Source organism: Papio anubis, chromosome 6 (genome assembly GCF_008728515.1).
Source record: "Papio anubis isolate 15944 chromosome 6, Panubis1.0, whole genome shotgun sequence".
In the NCBI taxonomy this organism is placed as follows: domain Eukaryota; kingdom Metazoa; phylum Chordata; class Mammalia; order Primates; family Cercopithecidae; genus Papio; species Papio anubis.
Window position 1 is genome coordinate 44,657,226 of NC_044981.1, and position 23,256 is coordinate 44,680,481.

The 23,256-nt window shown below is 40.2% G+C and overlaps 1 protein-coding gene across 5 annotated transcripts in view; it reads right to left on the reverse strand.

Moving 5' to 3' along the window:
* The window catches only part of RCAN2 (regulator of calcineurin 2), a 258,854-nt gene that overhangs the window by 80,864 nt on the left and 154,734 nt on the right, over positions 1-23,256 (reverse strand). Inside the window, exon 1 of one of the 5 annotated variants that reach the window (XM_017957917.3) lies at positions 13,512-14,835. The exons of the other annotated variants lie outside the window; for them this stretch is intronic. Within the exon in view, the coding sequence (XP_017813406.1) occupies positions 13,512-13,598 (87 nt within the window). The 5' untranslated portion in view covers positions 13,599-14,835. Of the gene's footprint in view, positions 1-13,511; positions 14,836-23,256 lie in introns of those variants that run through there. 5 annotated transcript variants of the gene reach the window in all.

Below are 23,256 nucleotides of genomic sequence, written 5' to 3' on the forward strand. Positions count from 1 at the left end.
ATGTAATTATTGAGGTCTTTCACCAATGACCCTAAGGAGCATGAACTCTTCTCTTAGACAAATTGGTTTTGCAACACAACGTGTGAGGAAACATTTGGATTAAGGGAGAGGAGAGGCAAATGTGGTTGGGCAGGGCCAGAGGTGCTTTTTGAGCACAGTCTAGGGTGGAATAAGACTAAAATGTCTAAGCACAAGACTAATGAAGGAGGTGAGAAAGGGGAAGAAGAGTTGGATGATCATACAAAATATAGTGCATGTTGGGGAGACCTGTGGGATGTGAGGAGGGCACTCACAACTATGTCATATAAAGAATCATCTGGAGAAGGCCCATATTTAGTCAGGAGAAGAAGACCTGGAAATGAGGTCAGGCCAGACAGTTTTCTTCAAAGAACAAAAGTACTTTTCTGGCAAAGAGCAGACATGCTCTGTTGGCTTATGGAGCACAGTAGTAATAGGAAAGTGGTTTGAAGTTACAGGGTTTCAGAAAAAAAAAAAAAAAAAAAAGATTAATCACGAAAATGGTTTCAATAAGGAGTGAGGGCTCCATCACTTGGGGAGTTCAAGGAAAGGCTTAAATACTGGAGAGGAGACGGTCACATCAAATAGGGAACGCTTAGTTGTCTCTAAAGTCCTTTTCAACCTTTCAATCTTGACTTAAAGCCTTAATTAAGAAGGTCAATATAACAGAAAGACCTGGGCAGCTCCAGGCTTGGAAATCGTTTGAGTAAAGTCAAAACTAATCAATAGAAAAGAGATGGAGTAAGCCTGCTGTTCAGGAGAAGTTTGCAGAAATGAAGCCAGGAGGTAATGATGATATAGTCCACAAAGATTATCTAAAATGTTGTCTCACTTTATCATCACCATAATCCTGGGAGGTCAATATTACCCTCATTGCCATTTCATAGAGAAGCAAAGAGAGGCCTGGAAAGTTTAAGTCTTGCCCATGCATTTTGCTAATAAGGGCCATCCTGTAACTTGAGCCTAGTTGTCTAATTTTTAGTCCAGAATTCTTTCCAGTTCACTCTAAGGAATTTTCACATAGTATTGAGAGAGGGATAAAAAATGGAGACATGGTTGTTTAATAAGTTGTAATAACCTCCTTACTGATTTCCCTTACCCCCATTTTCTCCTTTCTTCTAGCTAGGCTGGACTCCAGAGGCACCATAATCTTCCTAAATTATGGCTCTTAAAACTCGGATGATTCTCCCGTGGTTCATATAATTAATTGACAATGCTTAGGTTGGTGCTCAAGGTCATCCATAGAATGACCTATCCTCATTCTACAGCATTATTTCCTACTACTCCCTGTGTATACCTGGAGTGGCTCAAGTATCAGGCAATAGGGAATGGTGGGGAAATGGAGAGCACTTGCTCTATTGAAAAGGACAGACCTAGCTCATGTTGAACCAATGGTGGTCTGTGGGAAGGGACACCCAGTGATACCAGCTCTACCAATTTTTTAGGAGAATCTGGAAGATAGTTTTTAATGTCAAAACTTGCTAATGTTTAAAGATGAGTAAGAAATTCAATTTTAAACAAAACTGTATAGGCCAAATAAAATCCACCTATGGATTTGGCTTGCAGGTGGCCAATTTTGCGACTTCCAGCCTAAAAAAGTTAATTTTTAGATAGAACTGGTCCTCCTCATTTGCCCAACTTAAAAGCAAATGATGAAGCCCAAGTTACTAAATTTGCACCTTTGTCGTGGTGCTTATACTACTCATCCCCAATAGACTAAGATTGCAAGGTAAGGTGTTTCCTAGCCTTTGGGTGTTACAAAGTGCTCCAATTCATACTAGGTTCTTAAACACTGTTTTTGAATTTTCACTAAGTAGAAAAGACCTGAAGAGATTTGGTTTTGCTTCAATATGAAGTTAGTAAAGATGGTTTCAGATTCTAAGCCTGAGTAATGACAATAACTGCCCGGAATAATTGTGTAGGAGGACCAAGCAGAAAAACAGAAGGTTCAAGGGAAGTTGAAGTATTCAGATGGAATTATGTTGTGCTCATTCAGAATTAAAGAGTTCAAGGTACTCTTGAGTTTATTTTACTTCTATGCCCAAGAAAGAATCTGAAGCTGGAACACCATCAGGAAGTCATAACATTTTTGTGTTCAGATCTTCTATTCTATAACACAAATGAGAAGGGGGAATGAATGAGAAGCATGCAGTGTCCTGGCTCAACACTCTTGTGAAGAAACTTTGCTTTCTAATATCTGTTTAAAAAAAGAATGAAGATCGATTCACATTTCCTCCAAAGAAATCTCTTAGTTGAATTAATACAGATTGCTGCTGGCTTATTTTTCCGTAGTACTGGCAAATAAATAGCTGCTTTTAACAATTTTTTATTTTTGGCCCAGTGTTGTCCCAAATGAAGCAATTGATATCATCAAAATTAGTGACCTTATGGAATAATTTGTCTAAGAGTTATTTTTATTTGAAGATTAGAAAGACTTGATGAATTTTTCTTTTATTCCTTCACAAAAATGGATGATGCTCTATGTAGGAAGATTACTTAGAAATTAAGTGAATTTCAGAAAAATGCCATGTATTTTGTGATGGAGCTAATAGGTGATTCTCAATATAGCAGAACTGCCGTGTCTTTAACAGAGCTAAATATCATTAATTGACTCAGTAGAACTGAAAGTATTTTTAATATCAAAGTTTAGAGAAGAGGCAATAATAATAATAACAGCCATCTATTGAGTGCCTACATGCTTTAGGTACATTCTTATTTCAGTTACAACACCCTGAAGAGTAGCATTATTGTACATACTTTACAGAGGAGAAAACTTCCCAAGGCTGCAAAATCAGTAACCATTAGGGCCAGAGTTCCAGTCCAGGCTGGTCTGGCTCTAAATCGTTTTCCCTTTCAATGCTGCCCAAAGTGAGAGGTCTAAAGACTAAACCCAATGCTCTGCCTCCTGATTCAGCCCTCCTTCTGTCTCTCTACAGCCCATGGCTGTATCATGGGCTCTGTTGCACCTCAAAGGGTTGGGGAAGGCTGAGGATGGACACATCTACATAAGCAGAAACTTACTGGTTTATTCTATGCAACTCGCACCCCAACCAATGGTTGCAAAAGATGTGAATGATACTCTGGGTTTGATTAGAAATGGTCCTGTCATCTGTTAATAGAGATCAACCTGCAAATGAACAGAATTACCTAAGTGAATGGCAGCAACACATACAACAGGGTAAGTGCATGGGATGCCCAGTCAGCATGGAAGAACTGCAAGTGCCAAGGCGGAAGTGGGACTGGAGAAGCAGCCTACCAGGCCGTAATCTCTGCAACTGACCTAGAAAGAAGGAATCAGATTGAATAATGCCTTGTACCTGCCATGCCTTTTAAATCTCAGATCAAAGCTTCCTTGTTTCATGAAATCTTGACAAACTTCTCCTAAGACTATGTTTTTAGGACCTACAAACTCCCTCTGGACTGCTATTTAACATATGTGAATCCTAGGACTTGAATTCTGAAGTCATTTATTTAAAGACTTCATTTGTCGCCTACACTAGAGATTGTTATGTGTCTCCCAATATCCACCTTCCTCTTCTGTTTATAATAGAATCCTGACTTTTAGCTGGGAATAGGACCACACAGGAAAAAGGTGATATTCTCAGCCTCTCTTGCATCCAGATGAGTCCATATGCTCATTTTCTGTCCAGTTGAATCTGAGAGAAAGTGATATGTGTAACTTCTGGAGTGTGCCCCTATAGGTAGAGGGGCTTATCTACCTCCTTCTTCCATCCTGCTGCCCTCATCCAACCTTTATTGGGCACCTACTAAATGTAGATGACCACGCTAAGGCAAGGCTGGTGCCATGATGACAACAGTTAAGTACAATGACATAGTACCAGATTTTCTTTCTCCTAGTGTGGTATATGGTCAACTTTGGGAGTTTTAGCCCCTATGAAAATATTTTAGCAATAACATTGAGATGTTATTATGTATGTACAGGAGAAAGAAGATTCCAGGTAGAGGGCACAGCAAAGGCAAGTTCCAAGGGATGTTTGGTACAGGCAGGAAGTGAGGGTTAGAGCAGAGGGAAAGGGAGAGAGGTGCAGAGGAGATGAGGTCAGCAGGACAGCTGGGGCAAGGTCTGATGGGCCTTGAGGGCCACAGCAAGGACTTAGGCTTTCTTCTGAGTATGATGGGAGCCACTGAATCTCTAAATTCTGGTGGGGTCAGGGAGGGGTTCTACACTTGCTTTTCCATTCAGGCTGCTTCCCTTTCCATTAACTGAGTCAACAACAAACAGCAACTTCCTGGAGGCTTAATTCCACAACATTCCCTTGTGGCTGCAGTGAGGATACTTCCTGTTTATCCAGGCCCCTCATTTCCTGCTGTCTCCTGTCTAGGGAACCCTTACCTAGAGAGGTTTGGAAGAGACAAGAAAAGAGGTTTGGAAGAGACACAGCCTGAGAAGAGCTGCAGCATCTCTGCTCCCTGGCAGGGCCTGTAATTCCTCACTCCCAAGCTGAGTCAGTCCCTTCCGCTGTAGGGTTCTGTCACCTCTGAGTGTCCCTGAGGTGAGGGCACTGCTGCCCCTGTACAAAGATGAGTTGAAAACTGCACGGGAAGAGTTTGAAATAATGAGAGGCAAGTAAGGTAGAGTTCCCTGGCAAGAAAACTTAGAACTCCATGTACAAAGTCTACTACTACTGAGGATGATGATGATGATAACGAACGACATTACTCGTGTGTGTTCTGTCTGCCAGTCACTATGTCAAGTGTTTTACATACTCTAATGCATTTAGCTGTCACCATTAACCTATGAGGTAAGCACTATTATTTTCATCATTTTGTAGTTGAGAAAACTGGGGCACAGAGCAGTAAGGTTCTTTGCTCAAGGTTATACCATCAAGTGGCCTAGAGGTCAAGTAGAGAGTTCTATCCGGGATGTCCCACTCTGGAGACTAGAATTCCTTCCTTCTCACATGCCCTACATCAGCAAAGGAGGCCTCTTTAGAGGTCATAATAGCATCATCCTTTTTGGGGAAAAAGGAACTGAGGAGAATAAAGGCCAGCCCTACATAGGCTTTTGTATCCAATGGGATTATACATCTCTATACCTGCAGAGCCTAATCTGAGGCCATGACCATAGAAGGCATTCAATATATATTTGCTGAATGAATGAATAAAAGTACTTTTTATAGTGTCTGACAAATAGTCAGTGCTCAATAAGTTGTTGCTATTATTAAGTTTGCTCATTGGTTATGTGTCCTGTTTTAGGAAAGGTAGCCTGAGATTTTCTTAGTCGATACCCAAAGGCACAGTAAAGTCATAGAAGATGAAATCAATTCTACTCGATGCACTGATAATGCAGGCTATAATAATACACCAAGAGATCTTGTGCGGTGTTGCGAAAGAATCCGAGTCCAAATCTTCCCATTATGAGTTGTGTGGCTTTGTTTACCTTGGAGGTTTCCTGTGAAAAAGCTGAGTTTTGTATAATTTGGAAAGCTCTGTTCAGACGTAAAATATTATTAATATTGCTTTCACTGCCTCTGCCCTACAATTCTTCACAGATTATCCCTCACAGAGTCAATGGAAAATGCTTGGTGACACAAGGAAGGAGGTGGAGGAGCTGTCAAACCAGTTGTATGAAGCTCTTGGGAAACCCTTGCATTTTCCAGCAAACTTTTCTTTTTCCCAAACTAGATGGCATAATTAGATTTTGAAACAGATTCTAAAACAAAATCCAAAATAGATGCTATGCCTACAATTGCCACATTAGATTTATTGAGAAAAGCTAAGATGATCTCAACTACTGATTTATGTACAAATAGTATACCACCACTTCTGATAAGAAATAAGACAAAAACAGTGTTTTAAGCATCAGATGAAATATTACATATGAGTTCATTGTCTTATCTTCCTGGCTTTACACCCCAATAATTGATTAATGCCTTATTAATTCATCCTTAGAGAGATTTCGGTAGTGGAAAGAGCAGTTCAAGTCCCACTTCTGCCAATTAATAGCTGTGTAATCTTGTGTAAAAATTTAACTTCTCTGAATATCAGGAATCTGTTTATAATGGGGTAACTACATAGATGCCTTGGGCTATTATGGGGATTATATGAAGTACCTGTTATGTGCCTTGTAGTTAGAAGAATTTAATGATTGGAAACAGTAGTTGGATGTTTTAAAATTGCCCATCTTGATAACATATAATATTGATCCACGGAGATGAATATCTCTGGAGCTTACATTTGTCACCATGTGGGATGGTTTAATGCTCAGCTTAGTAAACAGCCCCCTGAGGTTAAATGTTTGGGGCACAGCACGAACACTGCTCACATATTTCTATAGAACTACCAGAGATAGGGAAAGAAAATCTTACAATTAAATAGCAAACTACCCTATTGTTGGAGCAAATAAAACATTATTGAAGATGTTGTTTTAGGAAATGAAAGTTAGTAAATAGTCCAATCGAACAGAAGCATAGGCATGTTAAAGTCATCTTTCTGGAAGCTACAGGGTCAAGACCTTTCTGAAACATTAAAAAAAAAAAAATGTGTAGTTCAGAGCTGATATATTAGATTCCGGAAAGAATAACTGTTGTAGTACTAGACTGTAAGGATGTGAACACTGCTGTGGTATATAACAATAAAAAGAGAAGATAATGAATTTCTTAGTCCCCTTCACACCCAGGGGAGTTTCCTTTAGCAATTGTTTAGGTTTCTATTCAACTTGCTTGCCAAGAATCTTCTTTGGGCTCTTAATCCCTTGATGTAGTTAAGAGCATGCAATTTCCATTAGCTAGTTAGATGTGCCATTGTAGAATAGGTAGAGGATCCAGAAAGAAACCTTCTATGTTAATGGAAGGTTAAAAAAAAAAAGAAACATATAGTAAATATGCATATTATACATACATTTGCACATGTGTATAATATCTGTATATACACATATATATACACACGTATGTTTTACCCAGGTATACTTACCCAAAAGGTGACTATGAAAGTATACATATCAAATCTTTTCTAGGGAAGGTCTAACTTGGTAGACATTTTATTCTCAAATACTTTGAAGATTAACTCTCTATTCTAGCTAGAATGGAAAGGGTATAACTTTGTACCTGCTCAAAACTTCTAGTTGAAATTACCTCTCCATGTGTTTTTAAAATCCTGTTTTAGAATCAGTTTAGTTTTAGCATTGGGAAAGAATAGAGACCCTTTACATAAATAAATTTGTCCCTTTACATAAAGGAATTCTAGTCCAGGTATGAGTTGGAAAGTTTATGATCACCTTGGAAATCTGGGCTATTCACTGCAAAGTTGCAACGCCTATTAAGCCCATTAAGCTTACCTCCTAAACACATAAAGTGATAATAAAGCTTTCAGGTATCATTTTATTTCTTACATGTCAATTCTAAGCTTTATCAGAAAATATTAAAACAAACCTATATAAATTACTGATAGTTGGACTCAAACAGAATCACTAAGAATGCAAATGGTACTCTGAATTTTACATTAAAATCTGTTTCTTTAGGAAAACAATTTTTCATTAAAATTGCTGTTTTGTTTTAATCTATCTGACATTTAGGTTAGAAGTAGCAACTGCCAATGTCTGTTACTTCCCAACAGTTAAAAGTTTCTTTAAACAGATAAACAAGATTTTAGTTGATTTCCCCACTTAACAATGTTATTAGTTGAACACGGTCTACCTTGTCTTTACCACTGTGATAGCTGGCTGAGAAATCTGCCTCTGAACCTTCTCAGGGAGTATCACTTTCATAAAATCATTTCTTCCCTCTCTCTGAAAGACGTTTGCTACTTTCTTCAGAGGCAAGAAAATGTTTAGTATTGTACATTTAAGAATGTTAAGTTCTTAAATAATTGCTTTAGGGATGATTAATTTTAACTTTCAGTTTTGCATTAATTCATTTATTTCCAAAATGGCCTCAATTCTAGCCCATGTTATTACCAGAGAAATAGCAACATTTGTTTTGCTGGAGGGTTAGAATCTGTTATACACATGCCATCTCTCTTGCCACCTCACACACACACTGCCTTTTGTTTTTCATAAACCAAAGGTGGTCTAGAGATGTATGACAAAATATTATTTTTAATGTTACAGTCATTGAATAGGGAATGAGCATTTTGGTAGACTTCACGTTTTGGTTACTGAACATTCATTACCATGAATACCTCTAGAGGGTTTACCATTTCTGAGGATTAAATCATATACAACTCAAACACTTCTAAGTTACTGAGTGAACACAATGATTTTTGAAAATTCTTAAAGAGCTTTAGAGCTCTGCAGAGCCATAGGTCATGGTTGGTTGTGCCCAGATCCTTACCCTAGTGCTCACAAAAAAACTTAAGAAATGGGCAGGAAGCTCAACCAGCTTTCTTGACCAACACCCACCTAAGTTTCTCTTCCAAAACAATTCCTGAACAAGTGACACATACTCACTTGTGTCACTTGTTTGACCTCAAAGCAGAGTACAAAGTGCATCATACGAACTCAGCCTCATCCTTCTCCTCCTACCGCTCTCACCATACAAAACAAGTAATTTGAAATGTCCAGTGGTTTGTATGACAGAGAGATTTCATTGTACTCAGTGGCCATGATGTGGTCTTTTTCATAACTCACACAACAGCATGAAACAAATAGACTCTGACTCAGTCACATATACTATTGTGTAAAAAGAAAAATAAAATTCACAAAGCAGTAGGGGATTTTTCTCAGCATGATTATTTTGTGTCCAGAAAGGTTAAGAGATTGTCTCAGGTCACATGGATTGGGAGGATGTTGAGAAATTCTCAAAAGCAGAGGACAGAAAGTAGGATTTATGAGTGACCTTAAAAAGGCCTTGACCTTTCAGAAGAGAAAAGAGCTGTCCGGTAGCAACCCTAATATTCCAAGCATATGAAGAATTACTGTGCTGAAAACAAACTTCTCCTTGTATTTACCCCCACCCTAAGAGAGCTATTGGGCCTAAAACGTAGGATGAAGGAATTAGGTTAAGTACAATTTTCTGAAAAGGAATCTCCTTAAAAAAATAAATTATATCTTGAGACAGTGACCATCTCAATGGGTACCTAAATGAATGAATGATTCAAACAGGTTAAATGGTGCTGGTAGGGGGACTAGGTAGGAGCACATCAGATAAGATGGCTAAGATGGCCTCTCTTTCTACCTACTATTCACTCTACATGGAATGATTTTCTCTCAGCTCTGTACATGGCTCTCTAACTTTCTTTAGCTCTATGAATTACATTGAAACAATGACATTTAATAAACTGTCACTTCTCCAGAGATGCTTCCAATGACAATCTTTTCAAAAGTGCACATTCCTCCCCCATCAATGCTCTATCCCTTACTTTGCTTCATTTTTCTTCATATCCCTCATCACTAGCTGAAATTACAATGTATATTTACTTGTTTACTAGTTCATTGTCTGCATCCCATATTAGAATATATGCTCCATGAGGGCAGGGACGTCTATCTTATCGAACTCCTAGGCCTAGAGCGTTGCCTGGTAGGTAATAAGTGCTCTACACATATTTTTGAACGAATGAACAAATCTCTTGAGCGCCAAGGGTCTTTGAAGCTTCTGTATTTCTTATAAGATTTGTCATGTTTCCTGCCTGCTCTAATGAGCAGAAGGGAGCTTTGTGAATTCCTTGTGTCCTACATGGATGCCCATGGAGACAAGGCTGGATCCCTGGTACATGAATCAGAAGCTCTCCAACCTAAAGAAGAGGAACTACCCTTTCTTCTGTGCAGGAAGCCGCCATTGCAGAGAAGGGGTAGCTCCAGGTTTGGATGCCCCCTGGCAGAGTAGGGGTGCTCTGTTCCAGGCAGGCTCTGCAGCTCTGAGAAGGCCTCCCACAGTGGCCAGCAGTAAAGAAGAGCATTTGCTGTTGGCTCAGAATCAGGTGAAGGAACTGCAGGTGTGGAGAACTGAAGTGTTGGGTGAGCCTCAACATTTCTGGCAGCTCAGAGATATTGCTTTTAAAACTGCATACATCAAGTCTTAGCTGGGGAGATAAGGATCCAAGTGCTTAAGCAGAGCTTACTCTAGACAGTTCTTGGCTGACCTCACCTGTACCTACTTGTGCCTAAAAGAGACAAGACACTGGCTTTATATGACTACCTATGGCTGGGCTCCATTCAGACCAGCCAGATAAAAGTTCTGGGTGTAGGGCCTGGGCACATTAATATTTTTAAAAGCTCTCCAGGGGATACCAACATGCAATCAGGTTTAAGAACCACTGGACTAAAGTGAAATGTAAATTTCATTACCAATCTCTTCGATCTCTTTCATTTTCCCAAGAGTTTGGTTCTTTGTGGAGTGGGAAGACTATTTTCAGAAATATGAGAATATCAGAGAAAATCAACCCGGCACATTCACACACACAGAAATTCTGCAGTTCCCTCTAGCATTTTCTATTGAGGGCTCCCAACTTCTAGATCTTTCTGAGAACTCTCATGCTGCAGAACAGACAGCTAAGTTCACAGCACCACCAACGGAATTTCCAGAGACAGCCAAATATGGCGGAATTCCATTTGTCTGATTTCCTCCTCTTTTTAGTACTATTGCTTGAGCAGCTTTGATGAAATTTAGGAAACTGGAGTCAGAGGGGCCCCTAATGCAATCAGCTGAGAGCCACCATGGAGGACGAGGCTTTCTATGATACTATGGGAAACTGGATTTGTGGATGCTTCTACCTATTTCAAATAAACCCCTGTACTTATGAAGGAGGCCTGCTGGTTGCATCCCCCTAGTATGGCTGCTTGTCCATGGGGGCTACACGTAGAAAGTAGGGATGCCTATTAAACAAACAAACAAGCCCGAGATTAAGCAAGATTGATGTAAGCAGGTGAGACAGACCCTTTCCATGTGCCTCCCTTTTCTTTGACAATAAACCTTAAAGACATTGAAGAAGGAACTCTTGGCTCCACCAGTTATTAGTAATGAACGAAGACGATGGATGCCTTTGGGGAAGCTTTGTTTGGTGCCTAGAATTTTACATTTGAACCTTTCTTTGTGATAAGACTAATGGTCAGTTTTGAACAAGGAGCACAGGTTTTCTTAACACATAACATTTGGCCTACCTTAATTTGTTCATTTTCCCCCTTTTTAATAAGCACAAAGTAGATCTTTGCTTTTTAATAATGTTACTGCCTAACATTAGATGATTAAATATCAGAAATGGAAAGCCATGTTTTCTAGGTGGCTAGAGTGTGTATATTGGGAGTGGGGTGGGAGGGAAAACATTTTCTGTGTGCTAGACTGTTATTGTAAACTCAGCTGGATTTACGACATTCCAATAAACTGGTAAAGGTAACCTATCACTTTCAGAGAGTGCCTACAAAGATGACAATGACGATGATAGCGATAGCCAACATTTATTGAGTGCTAAATATGACTCAGGCACTGTGTTAATTATTCTACATGTATAATTCTCTTGTCCCTAAGCTAATAAGGTAAAAATCACTACTATTCTCACATTATATGAGAAGACTAAGGCACATAAAGATTAGATACTCTAAAAAAGAAAAAAAGCCCATCATGATTCAGAGTTATTGGCAGTAAGGACATGTAGCACTTATTTTTGCTGAGAGTCTTCCTCGAAAAACCCCATAAATTTATGAAGAACAGCATCAGCTGTTCACCATCTAGCCCTGACTCACCTCCTTTCCCATTTCCCTCTAATCTCTCATAGAGAACCTACTGCAGTCAAAAGGATCGACTCACTAGACTGCAAAATGCTGTGCCTTCTCTCTTTCTGTATAAAATCTACTCATCTTTAAATACCATTTTTTCCATAAAACCACTCCACCTACTCACATACAAACAGCTGTAACAACTCTGTGTCCTCTTAATTCTACAAAATATTCTTTGTCTTTAAGAAACCTTAGGCAATTGGTTATTTTTATATCTATATCATAGACACATATGCCATACAAGCATATTTTAAACTTTTTCCTATATAAGCACAATGCCTGGCATGTTGCAGATCTCCAATAAGTATTTTCTCACTATCTTTTCTGAAACCAAAAAAGTTGAGAATATCTTATGACATTCTGAGGGCAAGTGTGTAAACAACGGATAACTGTTGAGGACGGAAGGGTCCTGTGAAGTTTTATTCTCCATAGATGGAATTATGTTCCAGTGGTTACTGGAAGATGTCTCTTTATCTGGTTACCCACACTGGACTTGAAGTTGGCTTTAAACTGGAGGGGTCTGATGACTGCTCTCCCTTCTCAAATGCTATGGAAGTATGGCTGGCAGGACTGTGGGTCACTGCATGCATGTTTCCATTCTCAATGCAATCACAGGCAGTGCCAAACCTTTATATCCTTATTTTCTGAACCTTCATATGACAGGTGGTGGACACTTCCATGGCACTGGCACAAAAATTGGTAAATACAGGGCTACATGTTTAAAATATGCAAGAACAAGAAGCCAGATTATCAAATCTATTTCAAAAGATTGTTAAAGCTGCAATCTTGAATGACATAGCCATGTGTTATGCCAAGAACACATAAATCCTCACCTGTAAAGCACCAGGGTGTCACCTGCACACCCAACAATAAAGAATTCAGGGTTTTTCTTTAAGTTAAGACTAAAGCAAGGATGGTAAATGATTATGCCATACAATTCCCCTTTTATTCCTCCCACCACACCATGAACAACTGACCTTCTGTGTGTGTGAACTGCTTAAATAAGAAGCTTCAGCTAGTTCTTCTATTAAATATGAGAGAAAAAATAAACATTTCCACTTTACAAGCCTGGAATCTTTTCATAATATAAAGCCAAATGGAAAATAAAAGAGAATGAATATCATCAGAGGACAATTACATATGACAAGTCAACAACTGCTGCCGGCAATCAGTGAGGACCAGCATGTATACTAAGCCTTAAGATGCAAAATATTTATGCCTAAACTTTCTTTATGAACAACTGTTCAAGGAAAATGATTTGCTTTCTTTGCCTGACAAAGAAAATTTAGGCAGCTGCTCTCCAACTTTGATTTCCAGAAAGCTGGGGACTGAAACTGCCATTTGTAGAAAAGCTATTGTTTAATTTGAAGACCACATCACAGGATATTTAAGTGACATGCCAGAAAGGGTTATTGCCCCACTGTCAGGCTGGCCTGGATGCTGGGTTTATTATGTGTGCTTTCTTCATGTAATCATTGATTCAAAATCCCTCTTGACATTGAGGGCTGGAAAATTCTCCTTATTGACAAAGATACGATATGGGAATATGAAAATGTGTCTACTCGGAAAGGACTGACCAGGGATCACCTAATAAAAAAGACAAGAAGAAACATATAATGGCAGACCTTTTCACATTTAAAAATAATATGCTGGTCCCTCTTCCAACTTATTTTACTTAATGTAGCCATGCACTTACCACATGCATTTCTAGCGCAGACTGTGAGCTGAAAACTATTAACCAAAGTCTTATTTCCTCATGCTAAAAAAGCTCTGCCAAGCAGCGTCAGTAACAGCAACAATGAAAAATAAGATTGCAGGTGCATACCTTAACCTCCTGATTGGTAAAGACCTCGACATCCACCACACAGGCAACCAGAGTGGAAACATCACAGTCCATGCTAGGGGCTGGCATTCCCCCTTCTGAATTTTTAATAAAGAGTTAGGCAACCTCAGAGTTGGGAGTGAAGGGAAGAGCCTCCAGATGGATATTGCTGTGGCCAGGCCCCGGTGCTGCCTTCCTCTGGGGACGGCTGGAGGCTCGGGCTCCTGGAGCCCGCTCCCACTGCACGCAGCCCTCCGCGTCTGAGGCAGCACAGCAGAGTAACGAACGGCCCGGCTCGCTCATGGCAATGACATCACCACAAAGACTGACACAAGCTGAAGCTATTTTTTTTTCTCCAAGCCTTTTATCTCTAGGCAGTGCAGTGGAGCAAATTGAACATGATTATGTGCTAAATCTGAACTCAGACTAAATCAATTCAGGCAGCGTTAGCTAGGAACTGAGTCATAGCTGTTGTTGCAGCCGAGTGCTTATGTTTGCAAAAAGCAGGAGGGTGGGGGGAATCTGACACCAGAGTTTCTTCTTTGAGGTGGGGGAGGTGTAATTCTGCAGATGAGCCTCCTGAGGTTAAGGTTTGACAATTCTCTGCCTTCGAGATGAGCAGGAAGTTGAGGCATTTTGCAAATTGCCTGGCTTCTGTTAATTGCTCTGTGCCACTCGGAGCAGCCACACATGTTCTGGGCATCCTAATGCATCCCGGGCATGGGCTGAATAGAAATCCGTTCTTGGAGTGACTAAAGAGCTGGTCGTCTGTCATTTAGGGAGCATGGTAAGAGGAGATAATTAGAGGTTTGTGGAAATTCTATTTGAAGACCATAAGTGCAGACCAGTAACGCTAAAAGCACCCTTCCAAGCTCAGGATTTCAGGCTGTCTCCAAGGTCATTCAAACCAAAAGCAGTTCATGGAAGGGAGTTACAGCAAATGTTTCACACGGGGACAGATGGCGGGGTCTAATGGGCAAACTCACTGATGTGGCTCAGAACTTGTCAGATCCGCGGGGCTTGACTTCACCTGAGACTCTGAACACATCCCTTTGCTTTAGCAGGCTCTTTTCCTGATTATAAATCCCTGATGGGCAAGGCCACACATAATTTACCTTTATATCTTGAGCGTTTCACAGACTGCCTGGCACACGAAGATGATACTTGTTTAATCAATCAATCAATCAAACAGGAATAGCCTCCTTTCACACGAGTGACCAAAGAAAAAATCTCTGATTGTTTTTTATTTTATCATTAGTTATACAAGTCCCAATAGATCTCATTAACATGGTAGCAGCATCTATCCTTAAGAGTTCAGCTGGATACAATGTCAAGTATCCTTAAGAGTTCAGAGTTCAGATTTTTTTTTTTTTTTTTTTTTTGAGATAGAGTCTCATTCTGTCACCAGGCTGGAGTGCAGTGGTGCGATCTCAGCTCACTGCAACCATCACCTCCTGGGTTCAAATGATTCTCCTGCCTCAGCATCCCTAGTAGCTGGGACACTCAACTCCTTAAGAGTTCAGTGGCCACTGGAACACCCTGATTTATAACAGATTGGTAGTTTTCTAACATATGACCGGACAAAAGCCTCCCAATTTTACATGCAGATGAGAAAGGTGACATTTCAGACTGAGAGTAGAAGCTTTCTCATTTGTCCTCATTGGTCTATACTTGAGTCCAATGTTCCCCTTCAACAAGGAATTTTCTATGCTAAAGGTAATCAGGCCACAAATACAGATGTTTAGACTGATGAAACTGTGTGTGTGTGTGTGTGTTGTGTGTGTGTGTGTGTGTCTTTGTGTATTTGTTCATATGGCGTTTATTCTGCTGTCCAGGACAGTGTGGGAAATATTAAATCATATATGCATATAATCCAACTAATATCGAGTAATGACTATGCAAAGCTCTGCATCTGATACTCTCAAGGATAAAAAGATGGAAAAGCAAATATCACTATCATCAATGGGCTTAAAATCCAGGGGAGGAGATAAGACATGCAGACTAACATTTCACAAGGCAGGGATGGTGATGGCTGAAGAGGTATAGGAAGTGTTCAGTGTGAGCACTGGAGAAAGAGCAATGAATGCTGAATGCTGGATCCCATGTTAGGATGGCAGGTGAGCATCAAAGAGGGGAAGGAAATTTCTGCTCTGACCTTGAAACATGGGAAAGACACTGGCAGACAGAGAAGAAGTGAGGGGAGCCCTTCAGCTAGGGAAAAACAGACTAGAAATGTCCAAAGGAAAGAATAAGGCATTGGGATGCAAAATTCGCTCAGGGTTAAATCTGGCTGGGGCCTGAAGTATACAAGGCAGTCAGATCCAGATGATGCAAAACCTGGCCAATATGAAGTACCAGGCAGCTTTTGAAAAGGTAAATGGGGTACCTACCTGTACAAATGTAGCTAAAATGTAAAGTAATACAAAGGCAAATATGATTTTGAATATAATTGGCATCTGTTCAAGAGGCAAAACAAAGAAATGAATATTTTTTCATATGCCATGGCATATCCTAAAATTTATTTTTTACATTTCACAGCATACTGGTAAATGCTTAACAATCAGCTCTCTGAAAAGAAACATTTCGATTTTTAGCATTCGTCAATTTCTATGGCGTAACTATGCTCATCATGGCTGATTTCAAGCAGTCAGTGTGAAGTCAAACTGAATACAAAGTTGGGAAGACATGCGTGTAATCTGCTCACACGGGCTGTTCCAGCACATCACTGTTTCATACTCATGAAAACGTTATGCCATATCAGTGACAGTTCATCCACAGAGGCAAAGTCCACGTGTGCCCAGAGCCCATCAAGAAACAACAGCAAAGTAGAAGCAACACATTCTAATCATTGCTCTGTTTACATAAGGGGCTCTATGAATTATTTCACACTTTATGTTTAGGAAAGAGCTATAAGAGATACACGTTGCTGTGATGTGCCCTGGCCAGAGGACATTATCCAGGAAGCAAAGCCCTACTTGAAGTTGTAAAATAGGCAGTTTTTTTTTTCTCATGTATCCTCAGCTTTCCCTTTCTAATTTGATTCTCCCTGCAGATTCCTTCCTGCTATCCAAGCACCCACTAACTTTATGCTTTCCTCTTTTACAATATCTTTTCAAGGACAGCTGTCAACTCATCTGTATAACCATTAAATGACTGATAACTCATAGTATTACCCCTCCCAGAGGAATCCATATTTTAATAGGAGATAGAGTCTTAAGTTGGGTAAACAGTGTTTTTAGGGCAGAGTTCTAGGCATCAAGAGCAGATGATTTCTGGGGCAAAGGAACTTTCCAGTAACTCTGAACTAAAATCAGTGGGTTTTAAACACCCAAATTACTGGGTTTTTAGTAGTCAATTGTCTATACAATATGGTCATTTTCCTATTGGCTAGAGAGCCCAGGGGGCTCCCCTGTTATGATAGTGTCCTGTTTCTCTAGAGAGTTTTTTTTTTTTTTTTTTGAGATAGAGTCTCATTCTGTCACCAGGCTGGAGTGCAGTGGCGTGATCTCAGCTCACTGCAACCATCACCTACTGGGTTCAAATGATTCTCCTGCCTCAGCCTCCCTAGTAGCTGGGACTACCGGCACAGGCCACCACGCTCAGCTGATTTTTGGATTTCTAGAAGAGACGGGGTTTCACCATGTTGGCTAGGATGGTCTCGATCTCTTGACCTCATAATCCGCCTTCCCTGGCCTCCCAAAATGCTGGGATTACAGGCGTGAACCACTGTGCCTGGCCGAGAATGTGTTTTTTATAGCTAGGGGCTGACTTGCAACCTTGGAAGTGTCTGGAATATAGATGTACTTTGGCCAGTGGCTACAAGGCCTTGTAAACACTAGACTCAGATTATTCTCCCACCTCATCTCATATCATTCTCATGTTTCTTCACCCTTCTTGTTCCAGCCCCATTTGCCTTATTGGTGGAAAGAAAGAAAGAAAGAAAGAAAGAAAGAGAGAGAGAGAGAGAGAAAGAAGGAAACAAAGAAAGAAAGAGAGAGAAAGAAAGAAAGAGAAAGAAAGAAAGAAAGAAAAAGAAAGAAAGAAAGAAAGAAGGAAGGAAGGAAGAAAGGAAAGAAGGAAAGAAAGAAAGAAGAGAAAGAGAAAGAAAGGAAGAAGGAAGGAAGGAAGAAGGAAGGAAGGAAAGAAGGAAGGAAGGAAGGAAAGAAGGAAAGAAAGAAAGGAGAAAGAAAGAAGAAAGAAAGAAAGAGAAAGAAAGAAAGAAAGAAAGAAAGAAAGAAAGAAAGAAAGAAAGAAAGAAAGAAAGAAAGAAAGAAAGAAAGAAAGAAAAGAAAGTAAGTCCAAGTTCATTCCCATCTCAGGCCCTTTGCACTTGCTATTCCCTCTCTCTGAAAATATTCAGATCTTTTCAAGGCTTGCTCCTTCTTATCATCTAGATCTCCGCTCAGATCACATCTCTTTGGAAAAGTATTCCCCAATCAGCTAAAATTTAAAAAATCTGTGCACATGTATACACACACACAGAGTCAATCACTATCCTGGCATCTTTATTTTAGCTTTCTTCACTGCACTTTTCACTACCTGAAATTATTCTGTTCATCTATTTCTTTATGTGTCTACTGCTTGTCCCCACAACTAGAATTTAATCTCCATAAAAGCAGAGATTTTTGCCTATTCTGTTCCCTGCTGTATTCCCAGGGGCTAGAAGGATGCCTGAGATGTAGGAGGTACTCTAATAAATGTCTGAAGGATGAATGGATAAATACACAAATGAATCTAAAAAGGCAAGTAGAGAGGCTCAAACCAATAGAGGCGCCTCCTAGAGCTAGGAGTTGCAGGGAGGTCTTTGCAGGGGGATACAAGGGCATGGTGAGTTTGGCAACAACCTCTCATCTCTGAGAGCTGAGTCCTGGCACAGCTCTGTTCAGGAGTGTTCTTTCCAGCTGAAGTGGCCAGGAAACCTTGGGATTCATCCAAATCACTGCTCTTGCAATGACTGATCACACTGAGGAAAGGATGCACTATGCACAGACCCCTTGGACAGAGGCCATTGCCCTCCCTTCAGTCCAGGCAATTCTCTAAAAGGATAGACAGCTGAGCTCATACACTCACCTCCACCTCGGCCGGAGGAGATGCACACCTTCCAGTCCCAGAGGAAGCTGTGGTAGCAGCAGCCAAACGTGTTTTGCTAACGAGCACAGAAGTTCCCATTACAGCTATGGGTTGTCAAAGGCTCTGCTCCTTCTGTATACCCTTCTGGATCACCTGTTTTTTAAATGTTTATTATAGGGAATTTCAAATATATTCAGCAGAAGAGAGAATGTAATAATGAGCCTTCATGTATCCACCACCCAGGTGCAAGAATAATTAACACGGGGCCAATCTTGCTTCCTCTCCGCTAGTCACTCTCACAGTGTGGTCCCCAGACCGACAGCATCAACATCACTTGTGAGCTTATTAGAAAGGCAGATTCTTGGGCCCCACCCAAGACTGAATCAGACACTCTGGAGGGAAGACCAGTATCTGTATTTTAATAAGCCCTCCAGGTGATTCTGATGCAAGCTCAAGCCTCAAAACCACAGCTCCATGTCTTCACCCACTTCCATACTCACTCCAGATTATTTTGAAGCAGCTGCCTGGCATCATATCATTTCATTTATAAATATTTCAATATATATCTCTAAAAGACAAAGGATTCCTCTTTTGAAATCACAACACGTATCATCACACAATCCAAAAAGCAAGAATAATTCCTTAGGATCACCAAACGTCCTGCCAGGGTTCAAATTTCTCCAGCTGTACTATGATGTCCTCTCACTTCCCATCCTTTCTCCCCCTCTCCTTAATCACATCCTGGTGTCTCTTCTCTTCCTTCTTTCCTCTTTAAGAGTCTGCTTATTTAAATTGGGATCCATACCACCGTGTCTCTCATGTCTCTTTTAATCTAGAGTTCTCCTCCATCTCTTTTTTTAATTCCTTGCAGTTTGTTGTTGGTAGTGATGAAGCCATGTTATTTGTCCTTTAGAATTTACATATAGTGAAATTTAGAAGTTCCACATAGTATAATTTAACAGATTTTTCTGTTGCCTGTAGGTTCTGTTGTTTAGATCCAGAGGCTTAAGGGATTCAGGTTTGGCGAGACTCCTTCCCAGATGGTGCTGTGTGTATGTCTATCAGTGGGTACATAGAGTCTGGCTGTCTCTCTTTTGTGGTATTAGTTCCTTCATGCTTAATGCCTAGGTGCGTTCATTTATTAGGAGTTGCACAATGATGATATTCCTCCTTCATTTATTCACGGAACACTTCCATTAAGAGGAACTACTTCTTATCTACTATTTAGTTACTTTGAGCCACAGTTTTTGTAACAAAGGCAAAAATAAATACTTGCTTCTTTTCCTTTATTAATTAAAAAATTTCTATGAGATATGGGCGGTCTTGCTATGTTGCCCAGGCTGGTCTCCAACTCCTGGCCTCAAGTGATCCTCCTGCCTCAGCCTCCAGAGTCACTGGGATTACAGGCTTGAGACACTGCACTCAGCTTAACTAGTGTTTTTTTGTTTTGTTTTGTTTTTGTTTTTGTTTTCATGATTTACTTCCTTATTACCCTGCAAAGATCACTGAGGGATTTTTTTTTTTAATTTTTACTTTTAAAGTATTAGGAATTCATGGATTCAACATATGTGATGGTTAAACATATTAAACATATAAAACTACAATCCATTGTAGTTTAATTTTATTAATGCTCAAATTGCCCATCTTTGGCTAGTGGGAATCTAATCAGGTTGGCTCCTGAGTCCCTTGAAAAATCTTCAAAGGCCACTTACCTTCTGGTATGACAAGATGTTCCAGGCTCATCTTGTTCATTTCCTGCCTTAGATAAGGAGTCAGGCATTTCTCCAAGGAGCCCCAGTTCCATTTGGTAAATATTTCAACATATTTTAAGATCTCAATCTAGAAGTTTAGAGGAGCTCTTTGTACTGGGTTGGGTATTGTTTATAAGCCTTTTCAGTGGACAGAGCTAGACAATACGTAAACATTTTAAAGATAACATAAGCCATAAGTTCAGATTGATCATTCCATTTCAGATCCAGGACTACAGAGATTTTGTTGAAACACATCAGTCTTACACTTGTGTCCCTTTCTTTCACACCAGATATCTTGGTTCTTACCAGCAACATAATCAGCTAGTTGCCTTATCTCACGCTATAGGCACGACAGCCTTGGAATCACAATATTAATGCAACCAGAAAGAGTTTAAGATTTTTTTCTCATTCTTTTTGTCTTTAGAGTATATCCCACAAAGCACGTACAAATTATGTCTTACAGTCATTTAGAACAGCACACCTATTCCACCAACTAGATACTAAGTTAGTTCATTTGTTTTTGATGCCTAATGATTGCTTTTCTCTTTAATTTTGTGTTATAATTATATAAAATATTTCCATGGCTCAAAAATCAAAACTACAAATCTACAAAGAAATCCAGTTTCTATCCCTGTGATCACAATATTCTTTCTTTCCCTTTCATACATCCTTATTGTTTAGCTTCTCTCATTTAAAAAAAATCTTAACAAGTATATGTGTATATTATTTTCCCATCCTTTATCCCATAAATGATAGCATACTTTGCACACTTTTTTCTGTCTCGGTCTTAATCACCATAAAATGTGATGCTGGAGATCACACCATAGTAATATGTAGAAATAGGTCTTTTCCTTTTTACACCTGTATAGTATTCAACTATTTGGATTTACCAAAGTTTCTGCAATTAGTCCCCATTTGGGTTGTTTACAGCCTTTTGCTATTAAATAATGCAGCAACGCATGCACTTTGAATTTTCATATTTTGTTACTGCATCTTTGGGACAGATTTTAGAGTGGAAACACTGGGTTAAAAGGCAAATGTCTATGTACCTTCACTAGCTGTTGCTAAATTTTCCTCCACAGGAATTGTACTATTTTTCTTCCCCACCAGCAATTTATGAGAAAGTTTGTTTCTCCACAGTGTGTGTTTCAGAATGCATTAGACATTTACCCATCTGGTGGGTAAGATGTGGTTATCTCAGTGAAGCTTTGATTTGCATTTCTCTTTCTATAGGCGCACATGTTTCTACAAGTGAACTCAGCCAGCATTGCCCGAATCAATGCCTTCTGACCTTCTCTCCAGCTAATTCAGATTCTGTTTCTGACACTAGCAATCAAAATATCCTAAACACACAGTAGAGATCTCAATGAGTTTTCTACTTTACATTACTCTTATTATGAGCAAGGTGTTAAGGTTTGTTCCTATGGTTAGGAGTCGCCTGTGTTTCAGGCATTTCTCCAAGGAGCCCCAGTTCCATTTGGTAAATATTTCAACATATTTTAAGATCTCAATCTAGAGTCTGTCTATCACATGCAAAAACACATTCTCACCTCAGGGCCTTTGTGTTTGGCCATCCCTCTGTCTAGAACACTATTCCCTTCATTGTGGCAGGGTTCACCCTTCCACAACATTCATGTCTCTGCTTAAATGTGCCTCCTCAAAAGGCCTGTCCTGATCAGCCTAAGTAGCATTCCTTTCACTATCTCCTTAGCCTGCATTATTTTTCTTCCAAGCACTTACCACTAATGGATACTGTATATTTATTTGCATAGTTATTTCCCTCCATGGAAAGCCAGCTTCGTGAGAAGCAGGCTCCTCTACCTTGCCCACAGCGATATCTCCAAGTGCCCCCAAACAACAAGGCCTGCCATGCAGTGAGAGCTCAGTGAGTGTGTTGGATGAATGAATACGTGAATGAATGAATGGAATTATTCTGCTTGGAAAGTCAGTGGAGGACACACATTGTCACACAGAGAAGAAATAAATCTATAACCTAGGTCCCTATAAAGGAGAGTGAACCTAAGAAGGGAGGCTGAGGCAAATGAAGATGACTCAGGTTGCTGGACAATGGGGATGGTGAGGTGTGAGCAGGAGGGGTCCATGAGAATTCAGAGGGACACTGCAAAAGGAGGAAGAGGGGCACAAAGTGCAATCCCCATTCTCCCCATTGTGCAGAAGGTCCATGCTAAGTGGCAGCTGCCAATGCCCTCAGGCTGACTCAGGGACAGTGCTCATTCCACCACTGCCCAGTTAGCACCTTACTGCTGCTGGGGCCCCACAGATACCGTACAGTTAATCCCTGAGTGGCACTCTTAAGAAGCCACTGTCATTTCTTCTTTGCTGTACCTTTCTCCCCAGGTCCAAGAGTCTTATCCTGCCTTAATTCATTCTTTAGGAAGACATATTTTCCCCTTTCCATCCTCAATATCAGAACCAGGCACATTCATTCCGGGCAGTACCATGTTTAAGAAGCTGACACACTCGAAAAATTACAGGGATGAAAATAAAGAGGGTGTTTGCTCAGCATCCCTATCTTCTGGGCATTGCATCCTCTGGAAACTTCTCCTTCTCCTCCCATATTGGATGTATCTGAAGGAGGCCCTTACCAGGCCAGTCAGACTTCTCATGACGATTTTCCAAATCCAAACTGGGTGGAGAGCACCAGCCCCCTGTGGTGTCAGAAAGCTTGGGACTGCTGCTGCTGTGTTTTTCACTTGTGCCTTTGAATTAAGACAAATTAATCAGAAACAGAAAGAAAAAGTGGAGAAAGGAAATCAAATTCTGGAAGCATCGGAATCCTCATTTTCAGTCACTTTGGAGGCCCAGTGATGCCCTGTCCTGCCATGGGTCTCATTATTCAACTCTTCCTTTGGTTATTTTAATATGCTAACATTATCCCAGTCAATGCCTCCCTTTTTTCTCAACCT